Here is a 26,921-nt window from a genome sequence, read left to right as displayed (position 1 = left end):
TCTCCCAGCTCGCTACCCCTTGCAAATTCAATAAGCGCGCACTTTCTGGTAACCATGTCATTAACAAAAAACAGTGAATGTTACCAGACCCCTGTGCAATCTCACTTGATAATTTCCCTCCACTCTGACAGTGAATGTTGACAACCATTCACTAAGTAGTTTTCCAGCCAGTGATGCATCTTACCAGATACTTGTTTTACGTAGGCCATGTTTGAATGTCACAATGTCAAAAGCTTTGCTGAAGTCAGGATAGATGATGTCTGCTCTTTCTCCTCTATTGACAAGGTCTGCTACCCTGTCACAGAAGGAAATTAGACATGATTTATACTTGACATATCCATGTTGGCTGCTTGTTCTTTCCTTTGTTACTTCCAGGTTCTTGCACATCGCTTGATTTATATATTGATTAAACGAATGCTTATCTGTTTGATTATGTAAAGGATCCTAATGTGCCTTGAATGTAAGGTTGCATTTAAAACCAATGATTTTAATTACCTTTAACCAGACCAGCAACAAAATCATTGCCAGCATTTCTGTGGTCGTTGCTGAAGATGCAGATTGCCATACTTGCATCTGATAGAATTTGCTCTGTAATGAGGCTGTGCTGTGACCCTAAAATTTCTTCCTAATTTTTGTCATTTACTTAGCAATTGTTTTCAAAACAAAGTGAAGGAAAATGCGTACCTTCTCAAAGCACTGGAGTTTCCCAGAGCAATCAAATTTTTTCTTTAATTAGAGGTGTGACACTGCTGTGCTTCTGTTTCCCTTACATCAGCTTATTGATTTCTGCCCTTATTTCTTCATAGGTAGAAAATACCCTGTCTTATTTGAACAGCATTGTTTAGATAGCAAGTTAAACTGAAACTGTTCATTAAAGTTGACTTACCAGCTTACGCTTCCCCAAACAGGTTTTTTTGAGTAAGAGTGTTTTAGAGGGAAACCTGCAGACGTACAGATTGTCTGCAAGCTGGAAATTCAACTCATGTGAATGGTGACATTCTCATCCGATGTTCCTGGGCTTGTCTCACCGTTGGATTTGAACAAACATTTTATGGTTTACGGCTAAAGATGTAGGATTTGTGGCCCACTCTTTTTGAGTAGGAAGAAAATAGTCCCTCCAAAGCAGGTCTGAGCTGCATTAACCCTGGGTCACCTCTGCTGGCCCTGCTCCACTGATCCTGGAAACACACAGAAGAGGTCTTATTCTCCTGCTCTTGCAACCTGACTGTTGAGGCATTTAATTCCTCTTCAGATTATTTTAATCCTATTCATGCTGCTGTAGCAAATGAACTAGGCATTTGTATGCTGGGTTCTCATCCTTCGTTCTGGTTGCAGCTGTAGGAAGCGTGAAATGTGATCCAGGAGAGGAGACAGACTAATTGGAACGTTTGCTTATTTCACCCAAGTGTCGGCTTCCTTTCTGTGCCGCTTTTCTTCCTCATCTCTGCACGGAGGGGTTTGAAATCTGAATTATGAGCTTAACAAAAGCAGGGAACTAATTCCTCCTGTCAGGGCTGGTCATTCAGAACAACTTCTGTTTTAATATAATTCTAAGAATTTGCTTCTGCATGTTATTTATATGGGTAGTAGAGTGTGGATTGGAGCAACCTTTATTTTTAAGGAGTTGTTGTCCAAGAGAAGAGCAGTTGACTTGTGCTCTTCACATAAAATCAAGGAAGGAAAAGATATATTCATCCTTCTGAGATCAAAAAAAGGGCATTGAATAGACAGATGAAAAGCTTTAGCTTGTTGCCAATATTTAAATGCAATACCACTACCTTAGTGTTTCTCATCTCAAGTGTCATCTATTATAGGCTTCATTACCCCAAACGTTAAATGCTGTATCATCTCATTTTCCCTGCTGTAGCTCCCTGCCAAGACTCTTCTATCAGGGTAGGAGGGTGGCTTTCTGTCAGAAATGGCAAACCCTACCCCCTTTTGTCGCTTCCCTTTGAATTTTTCAGTGCCTTGCTGTGTCTCCCAGGGCTCCGGCTGCCCTGCTGGGTTTAGCAATGGTGGCAGCAAGCAGCTGAGATTGTTCATTTGATCTCCCTGTTTCTCTCCCAGATTTATGGAAGGTGACCAGGCTGACTACCTCCTCTGCATTTTGAATATACTCAGGCAATGGGGATGGAGCAGGCAAACCAATATTTTTTCCAGAGCGATCTGTGCTAGAGGAAGATATTACAGAAACAGAAGAGTTTTTCTTTTCCTTCAACTTCTCTGTCCCCAGAGAAATGGATTCCAGTTTAGCTCCTTGTGCATTACAAGAAATGCAATTAGGCAGCCTCTGTCACTGTCATCGTAAGCACTCCCTAGACATCTACTAGGTTGGCTAAGGAATGGGTATTAGATTGTGTCCTCAGTTTTTACGTACAGAGGAAAAGACAGAAATGGCACAACAACGTTAAGGTTCCCAGTGCTGCCGGAGGGAGTGAAGAAACGTGTTTCACCCTTCTTCTCCCAACCCCACCGCATCCAAGGCTGCTCTCTCTGGACTGTGCTTTAATGGCAGGCGTGTGGCCTGTAAAGTACCAAGCAGTCTTGCGCAGACTTTCCTTCCCAAGCATCCCCTATCTACAAAGCAGGTGTTTTTGGATAACACCCTAGGGATCCACACTGCCAGGAGCGCACGCGGATACGTAACTGCAAGCATGACACCTTCATGCATGCGTTTGCCTCCCGCAGTCATCCTGAGCTGCAGGGCAGCTATGTAGATGTTCGGTCAACCTGCTTCATGGCTTGTCTTGCCTCAGGAAAAATCTCCAGCCCAGGACAAACCTCTTCTGCTTCCTCTCCTCATGATGTGTTTTGGGCTTTGTTTGTTTGCTGTTCCCAAGCAGAGGATGACTTAAGCCCAGTGGGAGAGAATTGCATCTTAACGTGCTTCCAATAATAATATTTCTAGCACTCTGCCTGGCATGAACTGCCTGGTTAAACCTCAGATCAGCCACAAATCATGAGCTTAGGACATAGGTAAGTCAGGAAAGTGTTTTCTTTTGCTGCTCCGTATGATCAGTTCTGTGAAGGCAGCAGGCGTTTCGGGGAAGAACCCGTCCACTTGGAGTGGGGATTGTCCTTCCCAGAAATGCTGGTTTTCACTTCCCACACCCCAAGGGCAGATCTCACTTTAGTTTCCTTTCTGGTGTCTTGAGTAGTGTTTTTATGTTTTCATCCTTTTCTATTTATTTTTAAACAAATGAGGGAGTGCAGTGTCAAACATGGGCACAAACCAGCAGAAGTCAGTAAATTCAAAGTGAAGGGTGCAGCTGCATTGCTGGCATCTGCCATGGGGCCTTTGGTTCGCTTCTGCTCACGAACAACATGCGAGGCTGACAGTTTGTCAGCCTTCACTTCCCATTCTTGTCCTTTTGCTAGTTTGCATGATAATCCATCCCTTTGCCTCTGACAAATGCATCCACATTTTAATTTTGTCCTCTGTAGGAGGAACACTACCCACGTTCAGCCGGTCCTTAACTCTCAGCAGCTTCTCCCCTCATAAACCTCCTAATGTGTAATTAGGAGAAAGTTTTACGGCACGGCTCTCCCCTCACTCTGAGAGGGGAAGGCTGGTGTTTGAGACCCGAATAACTGACAGCTTTCCATCTCCCCAGCCGCAGCACGGCAGTTGTTTGTTAGCAGCCTGAGTTAGCAGAGCCAGGAGCCTTTGTTACTGACTGACAGTTTTATTCAGCGTGGAGACCCCAGTTAATTGCCCGTGAAGCCAGGCTGGCCTGTGGGTGCTGCGTATGGCTGCAGCCTGCGGGGCCGCTCCTCGCCGGCACGGGATGGCCCGCGCCTGGCCCGGGAGGGCGGCCGGGGCAGCCTGGACGTTGTGTTAGGTTGGAGGTGGTTTCACCTTCCCTGTCATTCAGATCTTCTCCCAAATTGGATGGAGGTGTCAAGGGTGGGATGTCAAGGCTGGGAGGTAAAAATCAAATCTCACCGTCAGCAGGAAAAAAGGCTGGGGCAGGGTCTGGTGAAGCATTGGTAGAAACAATAAGCAAAGATAAGTTTGGTTTTCTGGAAGTCTCCCTTTTCTATCACACAGTTAGGCCTTTTTTAAGAGCCTGAGTGCCCAGTGAAAGGCAATGTGAAATGAAGAAAGGGACAGATGTTATTGAAGGAAAAGCATTTGCCAGCAGAGCATCGCCGCTGCCGGCTGTGCTGCCTCTCTCAGGACATCAACAGGGGCTGGCTGAGCCTCGCACCTCTTTGCGGGACTCTGCTGTTGCAAACTTTGCTTTTTTCGGCAGTTTCTGTGAGTTAATACCCAGATGATATCCCAGCCATGGCATGTGCATCTTTCCTCCCTAAACTGAGTGGAAAATACTGTGTACAGTGTAGTAATGATTTTGTACTGAACTTAAAGGCCAATCTTTGCTATCACAAGTGACCTTCTAATGAATTCTCTTTCAGCTGAACTTCTAACATTTAGAGCAAACCTAGTTTTGAGGGATGGAGGAAGAGGTGCAGTGAATGAATTCACAAGTGTGTGTTCAATATTTAATCTCAAAGTTCACCACTGAAAGAAAATGTTTCTTTAGTTTGGATATATGTGATTGCGATCTCTGTCTACAGAAAGGGGTTGAATATTCCAGATGGAGATAAGATAAATTAATGGACACTCTGGAATGAAAAATCTCATTGGCCGGAGTTTGGGAAGCTGCAGAATATCCTGTGCGTAGCATTGGTTTGGGGTCAGCAATGAGGGAGGTGTAGGGCTGTCCCCCTTTCACCTGCACCATGCAGACTTCTGACCACTGGGATCCCAAGGATCACACGCTGGCTTCCATCTTGGCCAAGCCCTGTTTCCTACCCCAGAAAAAATGTTTGGGCAGAGTGAGTGAAAGGTGGGCCGGCCAGAGAAGATACGGCCACCAGCTGAAGCATCTCTGAGTCCCTGTGAGACAGGAATCCCTCTGAAGAAACATCCACCAGCAGCCTTTGCTGCCCCACACCACCGCCACCATAGCCAAGGGGACAGAGGTGGAAGTGCAATGTTGACTTCTCAAGGGTCATTTTCCCAATTTACTGCAAACTTGACCGAGTGGTTAAATTTCCACTTCTTGGTCTGTTGGATATTCTGCACTGTGCACCTGGCTAGATTTGAGAATATGCGTGAGAAAGTGCGTGTGTGAACAGTTGTGGTTGTTGCAGTGTGTGTTGAACATTCATAGTTATTGTTGTCTTTTCTTCCGCCATTTAAATGGCTTTCAATGCAAACAAATTGCTTTTCAGACAATTCACAATGGGCTCAAATTTTCTTATTGCTGTTTACAAATGTGTTTATGAAAGCTCAGGCAATTCTAGCAATTATGGCAATATTTTATAGTCTGAGATGCATCTTCCTAGTATTGGTGGTTGCAACAATCTGACTTTGAAAATGCATCCCTCACTCCGCCCTCTTCACAGAAACTAAATCCCAAGCTCCCTTTTTATTACATTGTAAGTTTACGTGGTTGAAATAATCTAGCCTTCTATTGCCTTGTAAAAGGGAAGTCAATATTTTATCTCTTGTTTTATGGCCATTGTAATATCCAACTAATACATAAGAATGGTACATTATGATAACTTCATTATACTCTGATCATGCTGGTGAATAATGTATTGGTCTTAATTTTAAGCCTGACAGAAAAATTACCTATTTTTATTGTTCTTCGTTATTTCTCAAATGTAGCTGGAACAATACATTTCAGCCAGCTTTTTGCATCCTCTGAGACTGCCAATCCTCATGATCAGAAAAGATGTAGTTTGGGGGTTGTTAGTCATTGTGTGTGTTGCTAGACGTGCAGCATGGTACAAATTACTGAGCCAATATTTACTGATGCCAAAGTTAAAACATTCACATGGAAATGCACCTGCAGTGTTAATCAATCCATCTTTGCTGCTACTCCCTGTTGCACAGAAGTAGGCTAAGGGCCAAATTTTGCTCTGTTACACCAGCACAATTCTGGAATCGCTGCAGTGACTCCAATTAGTTTACACTCAGGTAAATGCAAAACAAATGAGAACAGATTCCTGCCTTACATTGCAGCAGCGGAACAAGTTGCTGAGGGTAGTGCTGCTGGCTCCTGCTTTATTGTTACCTTGATAACACCTCAAGCTACAGAAGTCATGCTGATGCTCGAATCTCACAGTGCAGAGGACTTTCTTTCAAAGCAGGCAGCTCCTGCGCTGGAGTCGTATCTGTGCAGAGGTTATCATCGTATTCCCATTGCTGTGGGACATGCAGAGAAAAATAGACTTTGCTCGAACAGCTTTGATAACTAAAAGTAGAAGCCCAGTGGGATACTTGTGAGGTCAGATCTATAAGAGCTATGCTGGCTTAGGCCAGGCGAGAGTTTGGCCCCATGCATAGACAGTAACTCCATTTTGTCAGTGAAAGTGCTGGGCACCAATTGTTACTGAAAAGCAGGCTGTGTAGATTAATGTTTGATTCCTGCACTCAAAATTATTGACTGACATTTTTAATTATAGTTGGTTTTGTTCTTACTGGTAACGGCATCCATCTTGTTGAAAGTTCTTTCCATTGTAGTCAAGTGAATATTAGATGATTGGTATGGATCGGGGATCAGAATGGTGCCTGGTCAGGATGTACATCAGGATCAATGTCAGTATGGCTGTTGAGAACCCAGATTACCCTAATGAAACACTCTCATCAGAATGGCATTGTGTTTCTAACACCTTCGAGAGGTTTATAATACAAACAAAAACTCCTTCCTGTTTAAAAATGCATGGCACAGAAGTGCAGTGCTGGCTCTCTTGCTCTGTGGGCTGTGCCACACTGTGGCCAGCACATGAAGAGGACGTATCGTTATTGATACTGTGAATCAAGCAGCCCTCCAGTGCCACCAGTCCACCAGGCACCAGTTCATGCAAGGCCACAGTACCGCCCCCCAAGACCCAAACCCTACATCAGTTTGCAAAGCTTCTATAGTGAAGTCAGTTTTGCAATGTGAAAAACAGGCAAAACCTGGGCGATTAAGACTCATTAATGTAGCAGGTTGCTTTGGGTTTACTTGCTCTGTCAAGTAACAGGCATGACCGTACCTGATCAGGAGGGACCCAGGTGGCTGGCAGCTGCTCTAGCCAGCTTAGGTCACTGTGGGTGCTGCCGCAGATTTTAGAGGAGACCTCTTCCATCTGGACTATTATAAGTCCCCCATCATGAATAAATGCCTTTACAGATGGGGTCTTGCAGGGCATTCTGACATCTGTGCATATCACTGAGCAGCCTTCAGGTAAGCACGTCCACTGCCTGTGGTCGAAACACACAATTAATGACAATTACTTTCAATGAGCAGAAGGAAATGCCAAGTCACACAGTTCATAACCATTTCTCTCCTTGCTGCTTTCCTAGACGAAGGACTGTGGGATATGTTTGTGAAGGACATCCCTCGCAGCGCTACCTCCTACACAGTCAGCCTGGACAAACTCAAACAGGGTGTGACCTATGAATTTCGGGTGGTGGCTGTCAACGAATTTGGCTATGGAGAACCAAGTGTTCCCTCTGTGGCAGTATCAGGTAATCATGGATTTACTTTTAAATATCTTTTTCAATGGAATTTCTTGGGTTTGGGAGGAAGGAAGAGGGGAAAAATCCAACGCAGATTCTCTAGTTGCAACAAATAATCAAGGGCAGCTTGTTTTCACCTGTTTTAGAATAAAACCAGAGCAATATAGTGGTGAATCAAGGCTTGTTATTACAGTATGCTTTACTCTCAAGAGGAAAAAATGTCTGTGTGCCATTTTTAAGTTTGACAAAGAACCTTCTCAGGAATTTCATGAGTGTTTGTATGTAAGATCTCTTGTCCTAAGACTAATTTACACAGTCTACAGTTTGTTTGCTTTTTCTCCTTTCCTAGTCTGTTGTTCTGTTTACTCTGCTTCCTTCTTTTATTCCCAGGGTTCTCCGATAAACATTTTCTGTGTTATTTTGTGCTTAGCTCTCAAAAATATAAAAGTGTAGTTTCACAAATTATTCCTGATATCTGCTGTGCTGGCAGTTCCAGTACGGCGTGAAGCCTTCAGTCCCAACTCATCAGAACCGCTCGTTAGTGATGCTCTCGGGCTCTTCCCACCCTCCCTGCTCTCTTGTGCTTATTCCCCGTGACCAGGGCTATGGCCTACGCATGCTTCCAAAATCCCTTTGAGCAGCCCGGCACTCTGGTTTTCTGAAGGAACTTCATTACCTCAAAAAGCAAATTCCACTTAGCTCGCCACATCTGGCCAGCTCAAGTTCAACGGCCTGTTGTGAAGTGGGAGAGCTTGCCCTCGTGAAAGCTTTGCTCAGGTGTCCTCTTACCCTTGCAGAGACAGCTGTACTCCAGGTTGCTTTTGAGCAATAGGTTTTGTCCTTGCTGTGTCAGCAAAGACAGACAAGAGGAATAAAAGAACCTGATAAAGCGGCTTTGTGATTCAAAATTCTGGAGAGTCCTGAGAACCTGGCAATGCTCCAGTATGTGGAGTGGCTTTTATCTCTTTGCTCCTCCAGTGAAAAGCATAAACACCATTCAACAGTTACCCAGCAGGCAAGGGTAGTAAGTGCTGCTTTCACCATCACGGCTGCGTTTGTCCTTACACAATTAACCACTTAGCCTGTGAGAGCTGTCTATGGATTTCAGTGTGAGTGCTACCCTTGCTTTTCTCCTTCAGGACAAGGGCATAGACAACTCACTTCAAACACCGAGAATCAGTGTTTTCCCTATCTGTGATTTCACAGAGGCTATAACACAATGTAAAGAGGTCAGTAATCACGTCAGTCTTTCCTTTCCTGGAAGACATTATTCCTCTGAAGCTGGGTATGCAGCTCCTTGTGATGCTTTTTATAAATAAACCGCTTGTTTGTAAGTTCTCCACTTGAACAGAACTCTTTAATTCACCTCCTTTTGATGCTTCAGTGTTCATCTCAAATTGCTGCATGAAAGTAAGAGGTTTCCATTGAGATTTGCAGTCATAAAAGTATAAAGCATTTTAGGCTGGCCACTTCAGCTAGCGCAGGGAGGTATAAATTGCACTGAATCTACTCAGCCCAGCGTGGCTTGTGCAGTTTGCCTTTAGGACTTTGTTGGCCTGAACTGGCCTCCTAGCAAAGAAATACTGAGGCTACTTTTCGCTGCTGCAGAATACCCAGTGATCTGGGACAAATTTGAGCTTATATCATCAGGCTTACACCAGACTTGTGTTTAGATCCAGGGCTCAGGACAGCCAGGGAAAGAAAGTGCCTGGGTTCAGTGATAGTGAGGGGTTGAAGTCAGTCTCCTGGTATTGCCCATTCCTACCAGGTGTTCTTCTATCTTACGGACTACAGGGAAACTATATACAACTGCTGGCTTGTGCTCTGGCAGTAGCATTTTCTTCACAAAGCTGAGGGATGCTGACAAAGAGAATATCACCGCAAGAAAACAATACTTATTACTTTAAACCAAGACTGGCAAGATAACTCTAGAAAGGGGAAGTTAGTATCATTTTGTGTTGCCAGTTGAGGTCAAATGGGGTGAAATTACTTGAGATCGCACAAAATCCAGGGAACTGAATTGATACCCGTGTGCTGTGCATCAGGCTTGGCTAAGCTGAGGGGGTAACGGTATAGAGTAGCAGTGAATGTTGGAAGTTAGAGTTAATGGAGGTGCCGAAAGGCACTCAACCAAGTGTGCTTTGTTCCCTGGCACTAGCTGTGTTTTTCAAAGAGCCACTGAGCAGCATTTTGGCAGGGCAAGCCTCTTAAAAATCATGGGTCATGACAGACATATTAGTGGTTCCTTTGACCCAGGGAATACTAAACATGCCACAGTAGTCAAGAAATGTAGGTGCGTGGAGCTGAGGGAAGAATCCTTGCTCTTCTCACTTGGTGATAACTTCTCAGTGAAGGGATTCTGGAGCGCTGCTCTGGGTGTGTGAAAGATGCTTGTGGAGATATTGGAGGCGTGATGTGCTCCTGTTCTGTTTGCCATCTTAGAAGTGTCGGCAAGCCCCTTTAAAGTCTGACTGCAGAGTAGACTATGCTACCTCCTTTGAACACCTCTCTCCTGAACACTATTATAGATCCATTGTTCAGAATGGGGAAGAGGAGAAAATTTTGGAGGAGCATAAAGAGGAACTGTTCTGTGTTTCTTGCTCTTTCAGCACAAACAGAAGCCCCTTTCTATGAGGAGTGGTGGTTTCTGCTGGTGATGGCTCTCTCAAGTCTGATCCTCATCCTCCTGGTGGTGTTTGCACTGGTCCTGCACGGCCAGAGCAAGAAGTACAAGAACTGCAGCACAGGTAAGACATTGGCTCCATGCTGTGCACACACTCTCAAGAGCTGTGGGAATTAGAAATGTCTTCCCTTTGAACCCCTGATTTAATCAGCGTGGACTCTCTTTATATGTATTTTGTTTGGCAGAAGACTTGGATCTTTTTGCTGTCTGGTTTGATAGAACTGGCTTTTGCCCATAGCCATACTGGGCAGAGAGTGCCTGATCTTATCAGATTTTGGATGCTAACCAGCCGTGGGCTTGGATAGGACAGCGTGTGGAAGTCCCAGGGACTGTAGTAAAAGCCAAGGAGTCTGGGTCAAATGCTTGGCAGAAGACTGCAAAAAAGGAATGACCTGAGACTTCATTTAGCTTTGTCATCGTTCCCTGATAGATGGGGAGAAGGAGAAGGATTCTGCTTTTCCATGGCTGTGCCAATGCAAATATGCTAGGTCTTTATCTGCGAGGACTATATCACAACTCCTTTATATTAAATAGAGTGCCCTGCATCTTGCATTCATTCCACAAGCCAAGCTGCAGTTGCTGGGCTGGGGGCCAAGTAGCTAGGAGCTGTCGTGGTTATCTGGACCTGTTAGACTTTAATGCATAACGAGCACCAAGCTTTGAATTTTCCTTTAGTTACGATTTTAACCAGTCTCCTTTCTGAATGGAAACAGGAGCTACCTGCTCTATAACTAGGAATGTTAAAATAGTTCCCTTTCAAAACACCTAGTTCTTGAGCTCCGAATATTGTTTTTACCTTTTCTTCTCCTTACATGATAAAGTCCTGGAAGGGTTGCTCACATATGTATTTCTCTGATAACCTCCTCCACCTCCAGCAAGAAATTGCTCTGATGCCAGGAGGAGCCAAAAAAAGGCACATTAATGAGTAGGATCAGGTGGATGGGTCTTTGCGCTACCTGTTCTTAGGCATTAATGTAATGAAGGAGTCTTCCAGGCAGTATTTAGTGACTCAGGCCCAAAGTGAAGATCTTTTCTTTCTTTATAATTCATTTCTAACGAGTGTTAGAAAATAAGATTTCAGTCCCATGAGATATAAGATGTATGAATACCGTGGCATTTTACCAAGTTAATACTATTACATATTTGTATACGTAGCTCATAGGCAATCTCTCATCTTCTTAGTTTTCCTCTGTTTGGGGGTCAGACATGAAAAGACAGGTCTGACCTGTACTGTCAGCTATCAGTGTTCACACTGAGTCTTAATGTAGCACTGAAATTGAAGCCGAGGATAAAGTACCTGTCTGCTGCAAAGTGGCAATATGCAACCGGTCCTTCTCCCCGGGACACAAGCTGAGCTCACACTTTTGGGATTACAAAGAATGACCGTAGGAGAGAATAAGCTCTTGCTATATCTGATCACAAGAAATAATACCCTTTGCTGTATTTTCCCTCTCCTGCCGGTCCCGTCCTTTTCCCTGCCTGATGTTGTCCAGTGATTTCTCACATCTATGTCTTATCCTTATTACAGCTTAGATGTCTTTTTCCCATTTGCTGTCCAACAACCCTTTCTCATGTTTTCTTTCCTGCCTTTTTTGTTTTCCTTCCTCCTTCTCCTCCTTTTCTGCCTCTCCTAGTTTTACTTTCTCTTGCTTTGCTTCAGCGGCATGAATGGGATTCACAGCACTTGGTTTAGGACATTTTCAATGGCCACCTGAATTAGTCACCTGGTTTCTATTTATAGTCAAAAGACATGAAGAAGCACTTCTGGAGCACAGTTCATCTGCGCTATTTTAGATACTTACCTCTGAATGAAATGCATCCATCTCTGACTGCTCCTTTCCCCTCTTTGGGCTCCCTCTGCCAGTTCACACTCCTGACAAACTCCTCCACTCTGCTCTCATTTGCCAGTAAGAAAGGTAAAGAGATTCGAAATAATTAATGATTCCATAAAACACAAGGAAGGAGAAGTTAGCTCTTACAGTTGTATTTGGGGGTAAAGTGCCTTTGTTTCAGCTGATTCTTTCCTTGCCTGGCTCCAGGTAAAACCATCTCCAACGTGGAAGAGTCGGTCACCCTGGATAACGGAGGCTTCACTGCACTGGAGCTCAACAGCAGACACCTGAACATCAAGAGCACCTTCTCAAAGAAGAATGGAACCAGGTACAAAGCTGGGAACACCATGGTCTTGGAAATGGCTCTTTATCTAGCTTCAAGCAACTGTTAAATAGGCAAAGGGAAGAGACCATTGCCTGGAGGATGTATGGAGGACTTTAATACCCAAGTCATTGCCTTAGGCTGTGATGCTGGCTTCTAAGCATGATTTAATTGCATCATTTCAGAGAAATTACAACATCCCATATGCTACCCTTTACATTTCCTAGGTCTCCTCCTCGCCCAAGCCCGGGGGGGCTGCACTACTCTGATGAAGATATCTGCAACAAGTACAATGGAGCTGTGCTGACCGAGGGCTTGGGCCTGAACGAGAAGCCCCTAGAAGTGTCGGAGTCGGAGGTAGGGGTTTCCCTTTGCCTTACCAAACGTTGCCCGGTCACTGCAGACATTAATTTCCCCACTGAATCCTGGCAAGTGTTTGAAGCCCAATCCCATACCTGCATTATACTGTTTTGTCATTGTTTGTCTGTCTTGGGGACTTCAAAATGTTGCATTCACCAGGCTGTTCTCATCACATCTTAAAATTAAAATGTCGGAAGAAAAAATGACAAGCAGGACCCAACCACAGCAGATTCCAGACCTGGCCTTGGTAAATATTCATGGGTTTCTAGTGTTACGTAGAAAGGCAAGTGCAATCAGTCAGCCAGTGTGTGCTGACCTCTCTGGTACGGAGCTGCACATCACCTTCTGCCTGTGGGCTGCAAACTTGGAGCACTTTTGAGAAAATGCACATATGCTGCAAAATAACCAGCTGGCCCGTTATCTAGATGAGGTTGAAGGTGGGACGTGCTTTGGATTGTTGCGCTGACTGAAGTATGGGATGTGGTTTGAAGTTTTCACGGTGCCTTTTTCAGCCAGCTGCAGCGAACACCAATATTTGGAAGGGTGAGCTTGAGTGGTGGTAACTGCTGCCTCTGTTACAGAGGGAGTAAGTGGGGAATGAGTAACCTGCCAGGGAGCACATGGCCATGGCTGTGAGAGCCCAGCATTCAGGTTTCTGAACACCCCAGCCCCCAGCCTCAGCCTAACTCAAGAGGAGCCTTCTGCTCGGGTTGCCTTTAGACTCCATTTTCCAAGGAAGGTGGGTGCATGCCGGCATTATCCATCTGGCAGTGCTCCGTCTTGTGTCTTGTATCCTCTTTAAGAAAAAAGAGAGTGCTTGTGGTCTGTAAAAGCCCAACGGTGGGCAGGGGTGAACAGGCAGACTTCAAGGGATATCCAGAAAGGTAAATCTGTCTCTAAAATCACATGTTGTCAGCTGAGATCCTGACGAATCTGAACTGACAGTGCAAGAAGCGAGCAGTGGGCCAAACCACTCCAAACCTGACCCTTCCAGCAAGAATAAATCAAGAGCGGCAAGTAGTGAAAGAAGATGACAGTTTTCATCTGTAGCTTTTCTGCACCTGCAGCTACAGCTGCTTTTCCTGGCTACCTAGCTCTCACCTCCTGTTAATTACCACGGACAGCCTGCTGCTTTGTGTTGCCCTGTGGCCGACCCATCGTGCAGGCAGCTTTCCTTGGTGTAGCTCAAGCTGCTGTCTATGCAATGCACAGGCGTTACCCTCCAGATTAAACACATAGTGCTTTGGTCATGTCACTGTAATAACCCAGCATTAAACCTGTCATTAAAACAGTTTGCCGAGCATGATCATGAATTTAGCACTGGCACCTTTTGACATTAATTTCAGTGCCCCATGTGGTATTTACCGGTAATGCGCAAAAGTCTACTTGCAGGGTGTCATTACTGCCTTCTATATGCACTGTTTGTACAACACAGAAGAAAGTGATTTTTGGTGGTGTTTTTTTTTTTCTCAGGCTATTATTAATATTATTTATTTACTGTGTATTGCAGTCGAGCCTGAAGGTCTCAATTGAGATTCTAGTGTTTTTGTGAATCTGTGTGTGCATGTGAGTATGCGAACCAAATATGCCTCCTGTTTTTCCTTGGGGCTTAGATGTGCAGCCTTTCTGTATAATGTCTTTGAAGCTTGGGGTTTTTTTTAGTGGTGGGGAGTGCTTTTAGGCATGAAATGTTAATGTGCTCCCAGCAGAGGTAGCAATAGGAGATGCTGCCTTTTGATCAGCCTGAAAATGCTGTTTACATTGGCTGGTACAGACAGCAGCTGAGGGTGGGTGGGGGCAGAGGTGGGTATGGATGTTTGACCACTCTCTTTTCAAGTATTCCTGTACCTATTAGCTCTTCCTTTTTGTCTTTTCTGTTCTTTTTGTTTCTATTCTCAAGGGAGATCTTAACAGACAAGCTCTGTTTTCCAAGAATTTCAGAATTTCCCTCTCTCCTAGCAGGGAGAAATGTTTCCCATTATATGAAGAGTTAAAGATATAATTTTATGTAAGAGCTCTACACAGGTTTGGTCCTCTGCAGCAAAGGGGGTCCTGATGCTGTTTTCTTCTAATACATCTTTGCGTGTATCACAAATTCCGCTTATTACGATGCACGTAAGAGCAGGCAGGGCCAAAAACTGTGCTTTTGCATTCAACCCACGTGTCATCTTGTTGCTGCTTAGTCTTACCCCCTGTTGCTTGCCTGAGGTGTCAAGATTTTATATGGAAAAGAAGGAATCTTGGTGGCTTCAAGTCTCATGGGGTTTACTGAACATGAAGAAGCCTGCAAGAAACTCTCGGGCTGACTGACTGCACTTACAACACAGCTGCCTGGGAGCCTTCCTTCGAGCTCCTTCTTGATGAGGAAAGCAAGAAAGAAACGAAGAAAATCAAGCAGTACTCTTAATATTCATAAATCAAGTGGTTAACTTACTCCATGTCATGAAAGCCAAGCACCAGTACTGTTAATGAGGTTAAAGTAGTTTAATTGGCAGGTATGGAGCAAGAGAGTGCTAAGAGTGTAATTTCTAAATGATTAATAATAATAGGCTTTTAGATAATGAGTCAAGTGGATGAGGCTCTGGACAGCTAATCTGAAGAAATTTGGTGTTCACCATGTACAGAAATTTGATGATATATCTGTGAAGTCATCCAGCCACAGAAGAGCAGTTTTACAGGAGGGGAGGGGAGGGTGGGGGGTGTGTGAGTGTGTTCTCACGTGTCCTTGTCATCTCCCAAAAACTGTTTTCAGGAGATAATATTCTCACAGACTGCGCACGTTATCAGTCAGTGTTGATTGCTAGCGATGCTCTGGTCCTCCCAGCTGCTCTCTGCAGTCTAACTGACTTTTGGTTTCTCAGCTCTGTAGGAAGATATTATGAATTTCCACTTAACACTTAATAGAGAATATGGTTTAACTTGTTTCCAATGAAGTTCTCCAATGATTTTGACAAGTTGGGCACCATGTGGAAACCAGCTGCAGGTGACACATTAAATAAGCAAGGGTTCCCATGTCCAGAGAAATTTTTTTGCACACATTGTCTCTTTTACAGCATATTCGTTTCATGTCAACCAAAAGAAACTGGTGCCACCTACGTTTTCAGAAATAATCTCATAAGGTTGTTCCTTATGCAGTCACTTCAAAAAAAAAGAGGGAATTGGAACTATTTTCAAATTTCCTATTGACTAAGCTGGCCAACTGTGGTTGCTGACTTGCCTCTGAACAGCACTTGTGCGTTCTGTGCTATCAATAAAATAATTACAGCCCCTTATTTTCTGTATTTGTTGTTTCATAGGCATCCATGCATCTTTGGTTGACAGTCTGTAATGTCACCGCACACCCAATCACGCCCCAGCCTATGGAGGTTTCCAAGGTAACAAAGCCACAGTCGCAGGGAAGGGAGAAAACCGAAAACAAAGTAAAAAGCCCTGCAGCATTTCTATTTACTCAATAGTTTAAAAACCACTAAAAAGTAATCCTCCAGTATGAGCTGTCTGTATTGTCATGCAAAACAGGTTTATCTTGCTACTCCTTGATTTTCATCTGGGCAGAGACTGATGTGGGACAGCAATTTAGAGAATTCCTTGCTGGTCAGGGTGGTTATTAGTACCTCATTCTGAGCAGACCTTATAAGATACTTTAGAAACATGGACAGAAGAGTCAGTTCCTGCCTGTTCTGAAGGAAACACAAAGAAAACACAGTTGTATCAACACTAACAAGTATGTTATCCTTTCCAGCATCAGCGCTAATGAGGGTGAAAGGCTGAAGTTAGTGCAGCTGTATATATTTCATGAAAGTTGGTTCTGAAAGGCACTGCCCTTATTTACACCAAATGAGTTTTCTCTTTCAGTTGGTCTGAAGGACTAACTGGTGGACAAATTATCAGCAGGTGATATTGTTTTAAACTCCTCCTTTCTGTTCATGGCAAGTCCAAGACACTGTTTCAAATGGCAGCGTCCCATCCAGAAGTGTTCCCAGTATTTCTCCTCTTTATTATGTTGACTTCTGGCAAACTCAGAAGAACTTGGCGTAGGTACATTATATTATATTAGGTACATTAAATTATATTAGTTTTGTGTGTGAGTATTTTTCTGCTAGCGATGCACAGAAATGAAGTGGCTACATCAGTACTATGATACCTATCAAGTCATGTGTCGGTGTTCTGGATACAGCTTCTTCTCAGCACTTCTTCTTAGACCTTCCACCCTTTTAGTTGTCTTTATGTTTCTGTATGTCTTTGGGGATGTCAGGAAGACCAGTAAGGAGCCACTAGAAGATTGTGGGGTTTTCTCTTTATGCTTATGACACCTCAACTCAGCTGTGATCCATCTTTTCAGCGGGGTCTTATTTCTTTGGGGGGTGGCTGAGCATGTCCAAGTCAGTACGAGTGATAGTGGATGGGGGAAGGGGTCAGAAGACATGGCAAGGACAGTGGTAGTGTTGTGCCTGTGATAGAGGGGGCACATCCATGATAGCTGGAGGAGTTCACACCTTCAGGTGCTGCTTCTGGTGAGTAATCCATAACCACCTGGCTCTGCTCAGGTTGTAGAGATTTTTTCTTCTGGATGCCCACATCATCCCTCAGCTTCCCAGGTGCTTTTTACCTTAACGTTAGACAATGGAGCTGCAGCAGAATGTTAGGAGATGTAGGCTGGTGCAAAGTGCAACACCTTGATTCTTGATAAGAACAGAGGAAACCTGAGTTTGGGGGACTTTTGGTCTGCAGATAAAGTTGGTTGCTTCTGCAGCTGAGGACCAGCCTGCCTGAGCTACTGCTGCCTGCTGCCGTGCCCTGCCATGCCGCCACATCTGCAGTCATCAGAGGCACTCAGGTTGGAGCCCCGTACAAAAATAGACAGGGCAGTGCTGGCAGGATGTTCCCTGCAGCGGTGCCAAGACGCTGGAGCTGCTCTCTGCACCCGCTGGCTGTGAAGTGGTCCAAATCTGGGGATATTCCAGGCATGCCGCAAAAACCACCTGTTCAGGAAGGTCTTTGGAGGGAGTCGGGTGTTGGCTTCCCGAGGCTGGCAGCTGATGCAAAGGCGCATTTTTCTAGGAGATAGACTTGCTGAGTTCCTTCTGGAATAATTATTAAATGCTGGTTAGGGTTTTGTTGTACTATTAATTACGTATCAAGGCACCTGAAGCTTTGCATTCTTAAAATAATCAAACACCACATAATTCTGAAAGAGGCAAAGCATGGTTAACAGTGGAAGGGAAATTTTGCAAAGCCATAAAGAGTTGCTTTGCTCAGACTTTTGGAAAACTGGGGAAAATTTCTCAGCCCTGTCCATCACTCTCTCTGCTGGAAAATGGGCACGAAACAGTATCGAAGCAGCTATCTAAGCAAAGAAGTGGGGATGATGGATGCGGTGCCCTTTTCAAATGATGGTTCGCAAGGCATTTGAGGATTGTTCTTCAGAGACCATTAAAAAGGAGCTTTAGAGGAGGAAAGACTAGTTGTGTGGCAGACAGGATCAAGAAAGATGTGTGTTTGCTGTGTGGTGTCATAGATCAGAATGATACCAACCTTTTGAAACTAATTGCAGCAACTAACAGTTACGAGCTGCACTTACCCGTCTCTCTTTTGTATGTCTTAGGCAGCTACTGCTCTGATATTTAATTGCCTTAGATTCAGCTATGCAGATTATCGGGGTGGGGGGGAAAGGACTAAAAGCTTTTGCATGCTCAAACCAGAGATTTTGAGAGAAGGCATGAGATATGGAAATGACTGGGTAAATGTTTGTGTGCTGTATGGGATGTGGCTGTTATTGGTGGGAATATTAGTGGGAACAGAAGGAAAATGTGCGCTTGGGTACAGTGGCCAAGGCTTTGCCACGGTCTCTGTACTCGGAGGAGATGTAAGAGCCCTCTGTGGTTCCTCCAGCTGTATCACAGCAGCAGTACTTTAGAGGAGGGGCAGATGCACAAAGCTGATCTGGTTACATCTCAGTAGAGCTCCCACTCGGTACTGATATGAGCTTTGAAGCTATCCAGCCACCGTGCATAAATGTTTCAAGGGGGTAAGATCCGCTCTGAACATAGGGCTGTGCCTGAGCCATCCCAAGAAAGCAACGCCTCCTGCTTGGCAGTTCTTTTCCAGATTTTGCATTCTCTTTCTTCTGTCACCACTGTTTGTGCACCTTGTACTGCCAATAATCAGCTGTAACACACAGATAGTGTTGTTTGCCTGAAAAAAAAATGTGGTTTTGCTTAATTCCCTTTCAGTGATTTAACTCATTTTCACTACTTAACAGGGCTTGTAAGCCAAACCCAGAGTACTCTGCAGGTGGCCTGATCTGGCCACCATAAACAGCAGCACATCTGGCTAAATTCAGTGTGTTTGCGTGGAAGACATTATTTCTGTCCTTGCATCTGAAGGGAGATTCTCAACTGTAATTGCAATCTTTTTGATTATGTGATGGAAAGCTGCTGTTTTCCTATGGCGACTGTACACTTCCCTGCATCTTGTGTCAAAACAGGAACTCCTGACTCCTGCCACAGCATTCTGCAGTGATTAGAAGGGATTTCTCTGCATCTCTTATGGCCAGCATTTGTTGGGGGACTCTCCCTGTAGCAGCAAAGCCTGGCTAAACCAGAGCACAGTGCTTTTCTACAGTCCAGCTTGTTTACACTTGGACTACAAACCATCATACCCTAAAATTGCAGCTTTGGTCAGCTGGTGATAATAAACTTGTCTCTAATTTCTTTTAGAGTGGAACAGGTTAAATCATAGGTGCTGATGGGTGAATTCTTTTTTTTCCCCTCCGATGCTCTAGGCCACTGACTCGGATTATGAAGATGAGTTGCCAAAGCACTCCTTTGTGAACCATTACATGAGTGACCCCACGTACTACAACTCATGGAAGCGGCAGCAGAAAGGGGTGAAGCACCCGGCATCCTATAGATACGAGGAGTGTGCCGCCGGCGAGACAGAACCCTATTTCCAGACTGTCATCACTACACAGAGCTCAGGAGGGGTGTACACCCCAACGGGACAGCCCGCACCCGGCTCCCGGACTCCAGTGACAGGGTTCTCCTCCTTCGTCTGAGACGGGACTGGAGGATACAGCCGAACCGCCGGCGGCACTCGGAGGGACCCATCGCAGTGACTGTGTGCGTGCGTGACCAGTGCGGTGAACTGTGGGTAACTTCTCTATCAGGGTAGAAACGGATGGGAACACGAATGAGGCTGGGTTCTTTTTTTTTCTGAAGACAATCAACTCTAAAAATATGGAGCTGAACTAGCTGAACCTTTGTTTAAAAAAAAAAAAAGGAATTCTGAAAAGTGATGATTTTAACCACTTGTGAATAGTAGGGTTTTTTTAACCGCTTTTTGTAACACTGCTTCAGGAAGCAGCTCCCATGCCCTTCTCTTCCCTCTTTCTTTCTCTCCCCTCCTCCTGTCCCCCCATTCCCAAACAAGGAGGTGAATTCCCTAGATGCAATGAGTGACTTTGTGATGTGATTTGAAGAGAAAACATAAAACCTCCCAGGCTCCTTTTTCTTCCTTTTTATCCACTTTTTTTTTTTTTCCTTTTTAATTTTTCCCTGTCATCAAGGTCAAGTAGGAAAATATAGAAAAGGGACAAATTTTTATGTGCACCTCCTCTCTCCTCATTGCTGCTCCCCACATTAGGAGCACTGGCTGATCGACTTAGGCTCAGATGTGTCACTCTGTCTGCTCTAGGCTCACTGCTGGTGTATTTATACTGAATTACTGACCTGCTTTTACTTCTTGTTCAAATGGGACCTGCTGCATTCTTTAAGTATTCCAACACCATGGCCTTTAGAAGAGAAGATGGCTCTAAAGAGCACTGTAGGCAGCGGTGGGTGAAGCAAGTGGGAAGAATTCAGATGCGAGGTCAGTTTATTTTTGGTGTGGCTCTAATCCTCCCTCACGGACTGCATGTGCCATTTGAATCGGTCATTTTTTAAAAGTCAAAGGACACAACCCAGCAAGCCAGAGGAATCTTTCAATTAGGATTGCAGTGGCAAGCTAGAGAGTCTACTAATTAATGAGGGTTTTGATCATCAAAGTCATCCTGCCCTGTCAATAGAAGTTGAGCATCTTTTCTCGCCCAGACTCTGCAGTGCTGCTACTGGTCTGTAGGAAAAAAAAAGAAAAGTACACAGTAGCTGGGTTTGTTTGATTTTTATTTTTTTAGTACAAAGACATGTCATGCAGACTGGGTGAGTTTTGGTGTCCACAGGTGCCTTTTATTGATTCTTCAGCTTTGTATCTGGGAGAAGAAACAAAGTGTCTCCAAATAAAGCTAGGCAGGTTTTTCGAGCATTTAGGGTCATGAATTATCTTGTGCACGTTTACAGTGCACTTGAAGTTACAGCCTTTGGAAAGAAGAGAGGAGATTTTCAGTTTATTTCCCATCCTCTTGTATAGCTCCCTTTTTGTTTTCTTCTTTTCTGTCCTTTTCCTGAGTCTGTCATGTGTGGCAGCAAGTTGTTTGCTCACAAGGAAGTTGTCAAGGGTTTAAGGAATCCAAGCCCAGCCCTCGGACCTAGCCGCAGTCCTGGATCACTAGACTTTTTCCCACAAGAGTTTGAAAGGTGAATCTGGAAGTAGGCAAGTCCTTGCCACTCCAGTGTCTGCCATTTCCTCCCAGGTGGATGTGGGTCAGCCAGGAAAATCCGGGTCCTGCTGCCTGCTAACATCCCATCAGGGCATGAGTGGGCACTGTTATGATTGCAAATTCTCCCTGTCCTCTCTGGAAAGATGTGGGGCAGCTGTGGCACTGGGTGGTGGTGTCTTCAAGGCAGGTTGTTGAAACCACCTTGTCTTGATTACAGTGGCTGCCTGTTCCTGCACATGGGGGTGGGTTCAAAGTAGCCTGGTGGTACCTCACCTGAAGCGGTGAGGTCCAAGGGCAAGTTCAGCCCTACTGTCATCTTTCTTCTCGAACAGGGCAAACGATATCAGAGATCTGCTTTTACTCTTTGGCACTGCCTCTGAGCACTGCTGCTCTTGGTGCATATAGGTTCTGAATAGCTTTGGCACTGGATTGCTGTTCCTCTCCAAAGGCTCCAGAAAGAAAAAGTTCAAAACCAAAAACTCCAGTGGGTGCGTTTAAGGGCTTTTGAGTTTGGGATAACGATCCACAGCTCATTAGAAGGCAAGAGCTGTGCAAAGGCACGGGCTTGAGCCAAAACCCTGTGAGCCATCCCCTCTCTGCACCTGGATAGGATGTGTGTGGGATGGAGAAGGGGCTCCAAAGAGGATGACGTGGAGCTTGCTGTGAAGAGGAGTGCAAAGCAAACAGAAAACCCACTGCCTTCTGTGCACTTTGACTGTTCCCTTAAGCCATATGGACTTTGCTTTAATTACTGAACTGAGAAAAATTTGTTTGCAGTCTGAGATTTTTGTTTCTTAGACAAAATTATCTACGTGACTTTCTGATTTGTTTGCTTTCTCCTTTGTTATTTCCTGCATCAGATTATGTATTTTAAACAGCTTATTTTGTATACATGCGACATAGCAATGCAATTGCCATTGGAATTTTAATGGCGCTTATCCAACAGGTATGAGAGGTAGCGCTACAGGAGGAGCCTTTCAAGGACCGCTAAGGACTGAGGGGCGTAGATTAGTAGAAAGTAGATCAAACACTGAAGAGCTTGCTCCAAAGGAAAGCGTAGTGCGAGTAGCTCTGTGTCTCCTGAATATTGCCAGATCTGACTCGGTGTAAGGTGCAGTTACTCCCTGGGGCTGATCTGACACCACATTGAGCAAAAAAGCAAGGAATCCATGGGGAAAAAGGAAACGGACTCTGTGGCCACTGCTCCACTGAGGGACAACATGGGGAGCAGCACGATCTATACGAAGCGAGGAGAAGAGACTACTTCTTTTTTCTCAGAGCCCTCTGCAACTAAAAAGCCTGAGCTTGCTGAGGGCCCGCTGAGTTGGGTGTATGGCCCTTTTCTTCTGAATGCTGCCAAAATAACAAGTTAGGTGTGATTCCTTTAGGACCTGTTGATCCAAACAAAGGTATTTCTGTTCCATTGCAGCCCAAACTATTGTCACCCACAGTTTTGTTTTGTTTAGGAGTTGGCTTTTCTTACACGTGGGTTTACTTTACTTAGGCAGTTGCAGAGTGTGGAAGCGCACTTCCCTGCTCACCCCTAAGATGAGCATAGGATCTGTGTTCTGCTGCCCAGGGTCCTGTATAGCTACATGCATGATGCCTGTTCCTTCTTGTTAGCATGCTGTACTTGTAAAATATGACTAATGGGTAGGTTTTATTTACCTCAGATATCAGGTAATTTGTTCTATATGAAAGGAAACACTCCATCAGTTAGCAAGAAAGCTCTGTTTCATAGCTGTTATCTTTGGAAATCACAGCCTTGAAATGCAACTTTTAAACGTTAGTTGTCATGTTACAATAACTTCACCCATCAAATCCACTTCTGTTTCCCTCTTCCTGTTTAGAAGAGTCTTGAAAAAATGAAGGCGTATATTTAAAACACATTCTTAGGCTATTTTATTTGTATTTATTTATTTACTTTCCCATGTTTCTTGGGTCTCTTGGTGGCTGTTACTAAAAAATAAAAACAGCATCACGAAATGACCAAGGGAGACATTTCAGGGAATGGTTTAATAGGAGCTTATTTTTCATGCAATAGCCATGGAAATATCCAATCTCCTGCAGGAAAAAAAATGCCCAAGTCTTCACCCCCACCTCCCAGGGCTGAGATGACACCAGCCACCACCATCAGCAATGCTCCCGGCACTCCCAACGGCTCTGAACCTTCCGTTGTCCCTATCACAAATCATGCAAAACTGTATGTGAGCGAAGGAGCTGTACTGTTCCAGCCCACTCTGCACGGAGTGTTTTATCCCCCAAAAGTCCGTATCACACATGGTGCGTCCCTGCCCTTGCTGGTGCACAACCAGTGCTGCTCGGTGCGAGCGGCAGCAGGGAGAAGGGACAGGAGAGGGCACTGTTTTACTTTCTTCAGTGACAGTCTCTTTTTCCCCACCCTGGGAGTCACTCGGGTGAAACCCCTGCATGGGGAGGGCAGGGAGCGGCGACAGCACAGAGAGCAAAGGGTTTCATCAGCATTTGCTAAAGGAATCACACTGCAGCCAGTGATCCCACTTTTGGAAGCGGTTGGCATTACTGGAGAGAACAGAAAAAAAAAAACATACAGAAAAAGAAACTAATTCATTATCCAAAAGGATTTCTTTTTTCCTCTTCATTTTGGGTGTTAAAGCCAGTGACGCTTTGCAGATGGGCCAAGATCTCATTTTTCCTGCTGATACTCAGGTCTCTGCCAGAAGCTGCTGTAGCAATTGTTTAGAATAAATATCCAAGTCTGTCTTGACATGGGGATACACTTATTATCCTTGTCATTGCTTCCCTCAAGAAATCCATTGGGTCATCCAAAGATTATCCGATCTGCTCTCCAAAAAAGGAGGAGAGCGAGCTGTTTATACATACAGAGCACTGGTGTCTTCTCCCACTTGCTGCTTTCAGATAAGCAGGGCAACTTCTTTCACAAAAATCCTTTTCTAAACGGAATTTATCAGGAAGCTTAAAAAAAGCCCCAAACCCAAAACACACACAAAAAAAAAAAAAACAACACAAGAAAGGTAACCTTTGGCAGAGCCATTAGAAATCTTCAAGTCCTAGAAAACTGTGACGGGTAAAACAATATGATCCCAAGACCTTCTGTCTTTAGGGATCTCCTTCAGTAGCAGCCAGGAGGGCACATGCAATGAGGGGTTATATTTGGAGAGGAAAAGCCATCACGGAACAGTTGCTAGGTGGGTTTTACTGCCAGCAGCTTCATTCAGCCTGGAGTTCCTGCTTGTTCGATCACACCTCTTAGGTTGTTTTTATAGGCTTTTGCCAGCACGAGTGGAGTCCGTACATCATCATGGGAAGAGATACGTTGCTGTGGTGTTTACACGAAGCCACATGCATGATGTTGTGGTTGTACAGTATTCATTGCAACGTCCTTACAGAAAGCCACCCTTGAATTAGGAGCACATTCACCCCAAGACTGAACACGTTGGGCTGGGCATGGGCCTTCAGTGGCTCCACCTTGGCAAGTCCCTTCAGCTCTTTGTATTTCTGGGTTCTGTTTCTTCTCCTCCACACCTCCACCCCAGCCCTCCCAGACAAACAAACTTGGCTTGCACTTTGTGAAGGTGTAAAGTTTGCCACCCCCGGTAGTAGAGAGCCACAACCGATAGACACGCATGGGACAGGTGATACACGTTTGAACAAGGAGTGAAATACCATTGGGACTTGAGATTCAGGCTCTGACTCAGACTTTTATCTTCTCAAAACTGCCACCTGCCCGTTCTAAATGGCCTGGAGCGTCAAGACTTGACAGGAAATTCATTATTTTGATTCTGCTTGATCACTGTGAGCTTTCTTTGGACTTGAATTACTAGATGTAGAAACTGGAATGGGGTTACAGAGCTTTATATTGAAGTGTTTTCTCATTTATGTCCAATTCTCTAGATCTGGGAATGAAACCTTTCTGCTAATGGGATGAGGCGGTGTTCTGCAGGTGGGGCACCTGGGAAGTGCCACCAGTGCTCCCCCCTTGATGTCCTTAACTTCCTGGGCAGTGCTGGGGTCTGTAATGGTGCAGTGGGAGCTCCCAGGTAGCCGAAAGGACACGGCATTATGGTGAGTTTGCAGCTGGTGGCTTTGCTACTCTGGGAATGGAGCCTGTCCTCTGGTTTGGTATCTGCCGTCAGTTTAGGGGTAAGACCACCTTACACAGCTATGTTTGAGTTACCCTTCAGTGTGCTACAGTTATCAGATCGTTGCTTTTACTTCAGTGTCTCCTTGGGGATTTGCCCTGGATTTTTGTTCCACACCTCTTGTTAGCCTCACCTTCACCACTCCACTATTTTATATGAGAAAGTTACTTCTTCTTTTGCAAACTTGCTTCTAATTAAAAGAACCCTTTTTGAAATGTGTGTGTCCTTGGTACATTTATTTTGGGGAGGGGAAAAAATATTTTCCAGCCTCTTCTGTTATTTTTGGCTTAAAGAAGTTTCTGGGTGCCTTGCCAGCATGCTCACGAGTTAACAGCTCAGGACGGTGAAAACGTAACATGGGCTGAAATTCCTCGCTGTTAGTTCTGGTCTGTAAAATCTTATAATCCCCCGCTGCTTTTCAGCTAAAATTGCATTCTGAAATAGTTTTTATTCAGATTTGAATAGCCTTAAATATTTTGTTATTATGTGGTGATAAACTTCCTCCAGACCCCTGATGCAGGACAGTCAAAACCCATTCAGAAATGGAAACCCACAGGGCCACCATTTTTTATGCCTTTGTCCCCTCGCAAATAATATTTGTCCTCCCCTGCAGCGTTGTAGCAGCTGCTAATCAGTTCCCACAGCCGTGCTGGTGTTGTGGAGGTCGGACCAGATCCCAGCTGGTGGCAATCAGGGCAGCTCTGTTATTCCAGGGAGGTTGTTGGTGCTTTTCATCAGCTGAGTATCTGGCCTAGAGAAGTAAACTGAACACAGTCAGGTCGGCTGCAGCTCTGGTGGGAGAAATGAGGGCGAGAAATCAATGTTTTCCAAGTGGGAGGGTGGGGGGAAAAGCCAAACTGCTAAGGAAAGAACTCGTATTCTCCTGTTCCTGAAAGGGATATTATAAATAATGCAGTGTGGTATAAATACAGGCAGCCCTCTGCAGCTGGTAGCTTGTAATAACCCAGAGGTATCAATGTACCATTCTGAAGATGAAAATCCTCACGCCATAGAGTTTTGTGAAGGAGACATTATTCTGCAAAATTGCCATAAGATGCAGACGTGGGTTTTTGAGGTCATTCGCCTCCAAAGTGTACCGTCCTCCCACTTCCAGCCCTTGCTCTTCTCGGGACGCGTTTCCTCCACACGTGTTTTTATGGTTAGGAGTGGAGCATGGACATAAACACAGGAGTGGATGGGAAATCTGCCACGGTATTTGTAGCCTAAACAATACCGGAGAAAACAGATTGGCTTCCCGCCCTGCTCTGAGCAGCACAAGCAATGGCTTGACTGAATCGAGTAATCTGGGCTTTCATTACTGACCCTTTTCCTGCTATTTGTCTCATTTGTTTCCTCTTCTTCCCCCCCGTGTTTTTGCTCCAGGGTTATTTATTTTTTCTCCTTGCTCCTTTTATTTTCATTTTGTTTAAGCCTGCCTCTTGTTTTTGTTTTTTTTTTCTCCTCTTGCCT

At 44.7% G+C, this 26,921-nt stretch overlaps 1 protein-coding gene across 4 annotated transcripts in view; it reads left to right on the top strand.

Annotated features, from left to right (window-relative positions):
• The window catches only part of SDK1 (sidekick cell adhesion molecule 1), a 419,246-nt gene extending 393,576 nt beyond the window's left edge, over positions 1-25,670 (top strand). For all 4 annotated transcript variants that reach the window (XM_064461554.1, XM_064461553.1, XM_064461555.1 and 1 more), the window contains 5 exons: positions 7,364-7,528; positions 10,129-10,266; positions 12,242-12,362; positions 12,584-12,713; positions 19,498-25,670. In XM_064461554.1, coding sequence (XP_064317624.1) covers positions 7,364-7,528; positions 10,129-10,266; positions 12,242-12,362; positions 12,584-12,713; positions 19,498-19,770 — 827 coding nt within the window. In that variant the 3' untranslated portion in view covers positions 19,771-25,670. The remainder of the gene's footprint in view (positions 1-7,363; positions 7,529-10,128; positions 10,267-12,241; positions 12,363-12,583; positions 12,714-19,497) is intronic.
• Positions 25,671-26,921: the final 1,251 nt, after the last annotated feature.

This window comes from Phalacrocorax carbo, chromosome 10 (genome assembly GCF_963921805.1).
Source record: "Phalacrocorax carbo chromosome 10, bPhaCar2.1, whole genome shotgun sequence".
Classification (NCBI taxonomy): Eukaryota; Metazoa; Chordata; class Aves; order Suliformes; family Phalacrocoracidae; genus Phalacrocorax; species Phalacrocorax carbo.
This window is presented reverse-complemented; position numbering and strand designations above follow the sequence as displayed.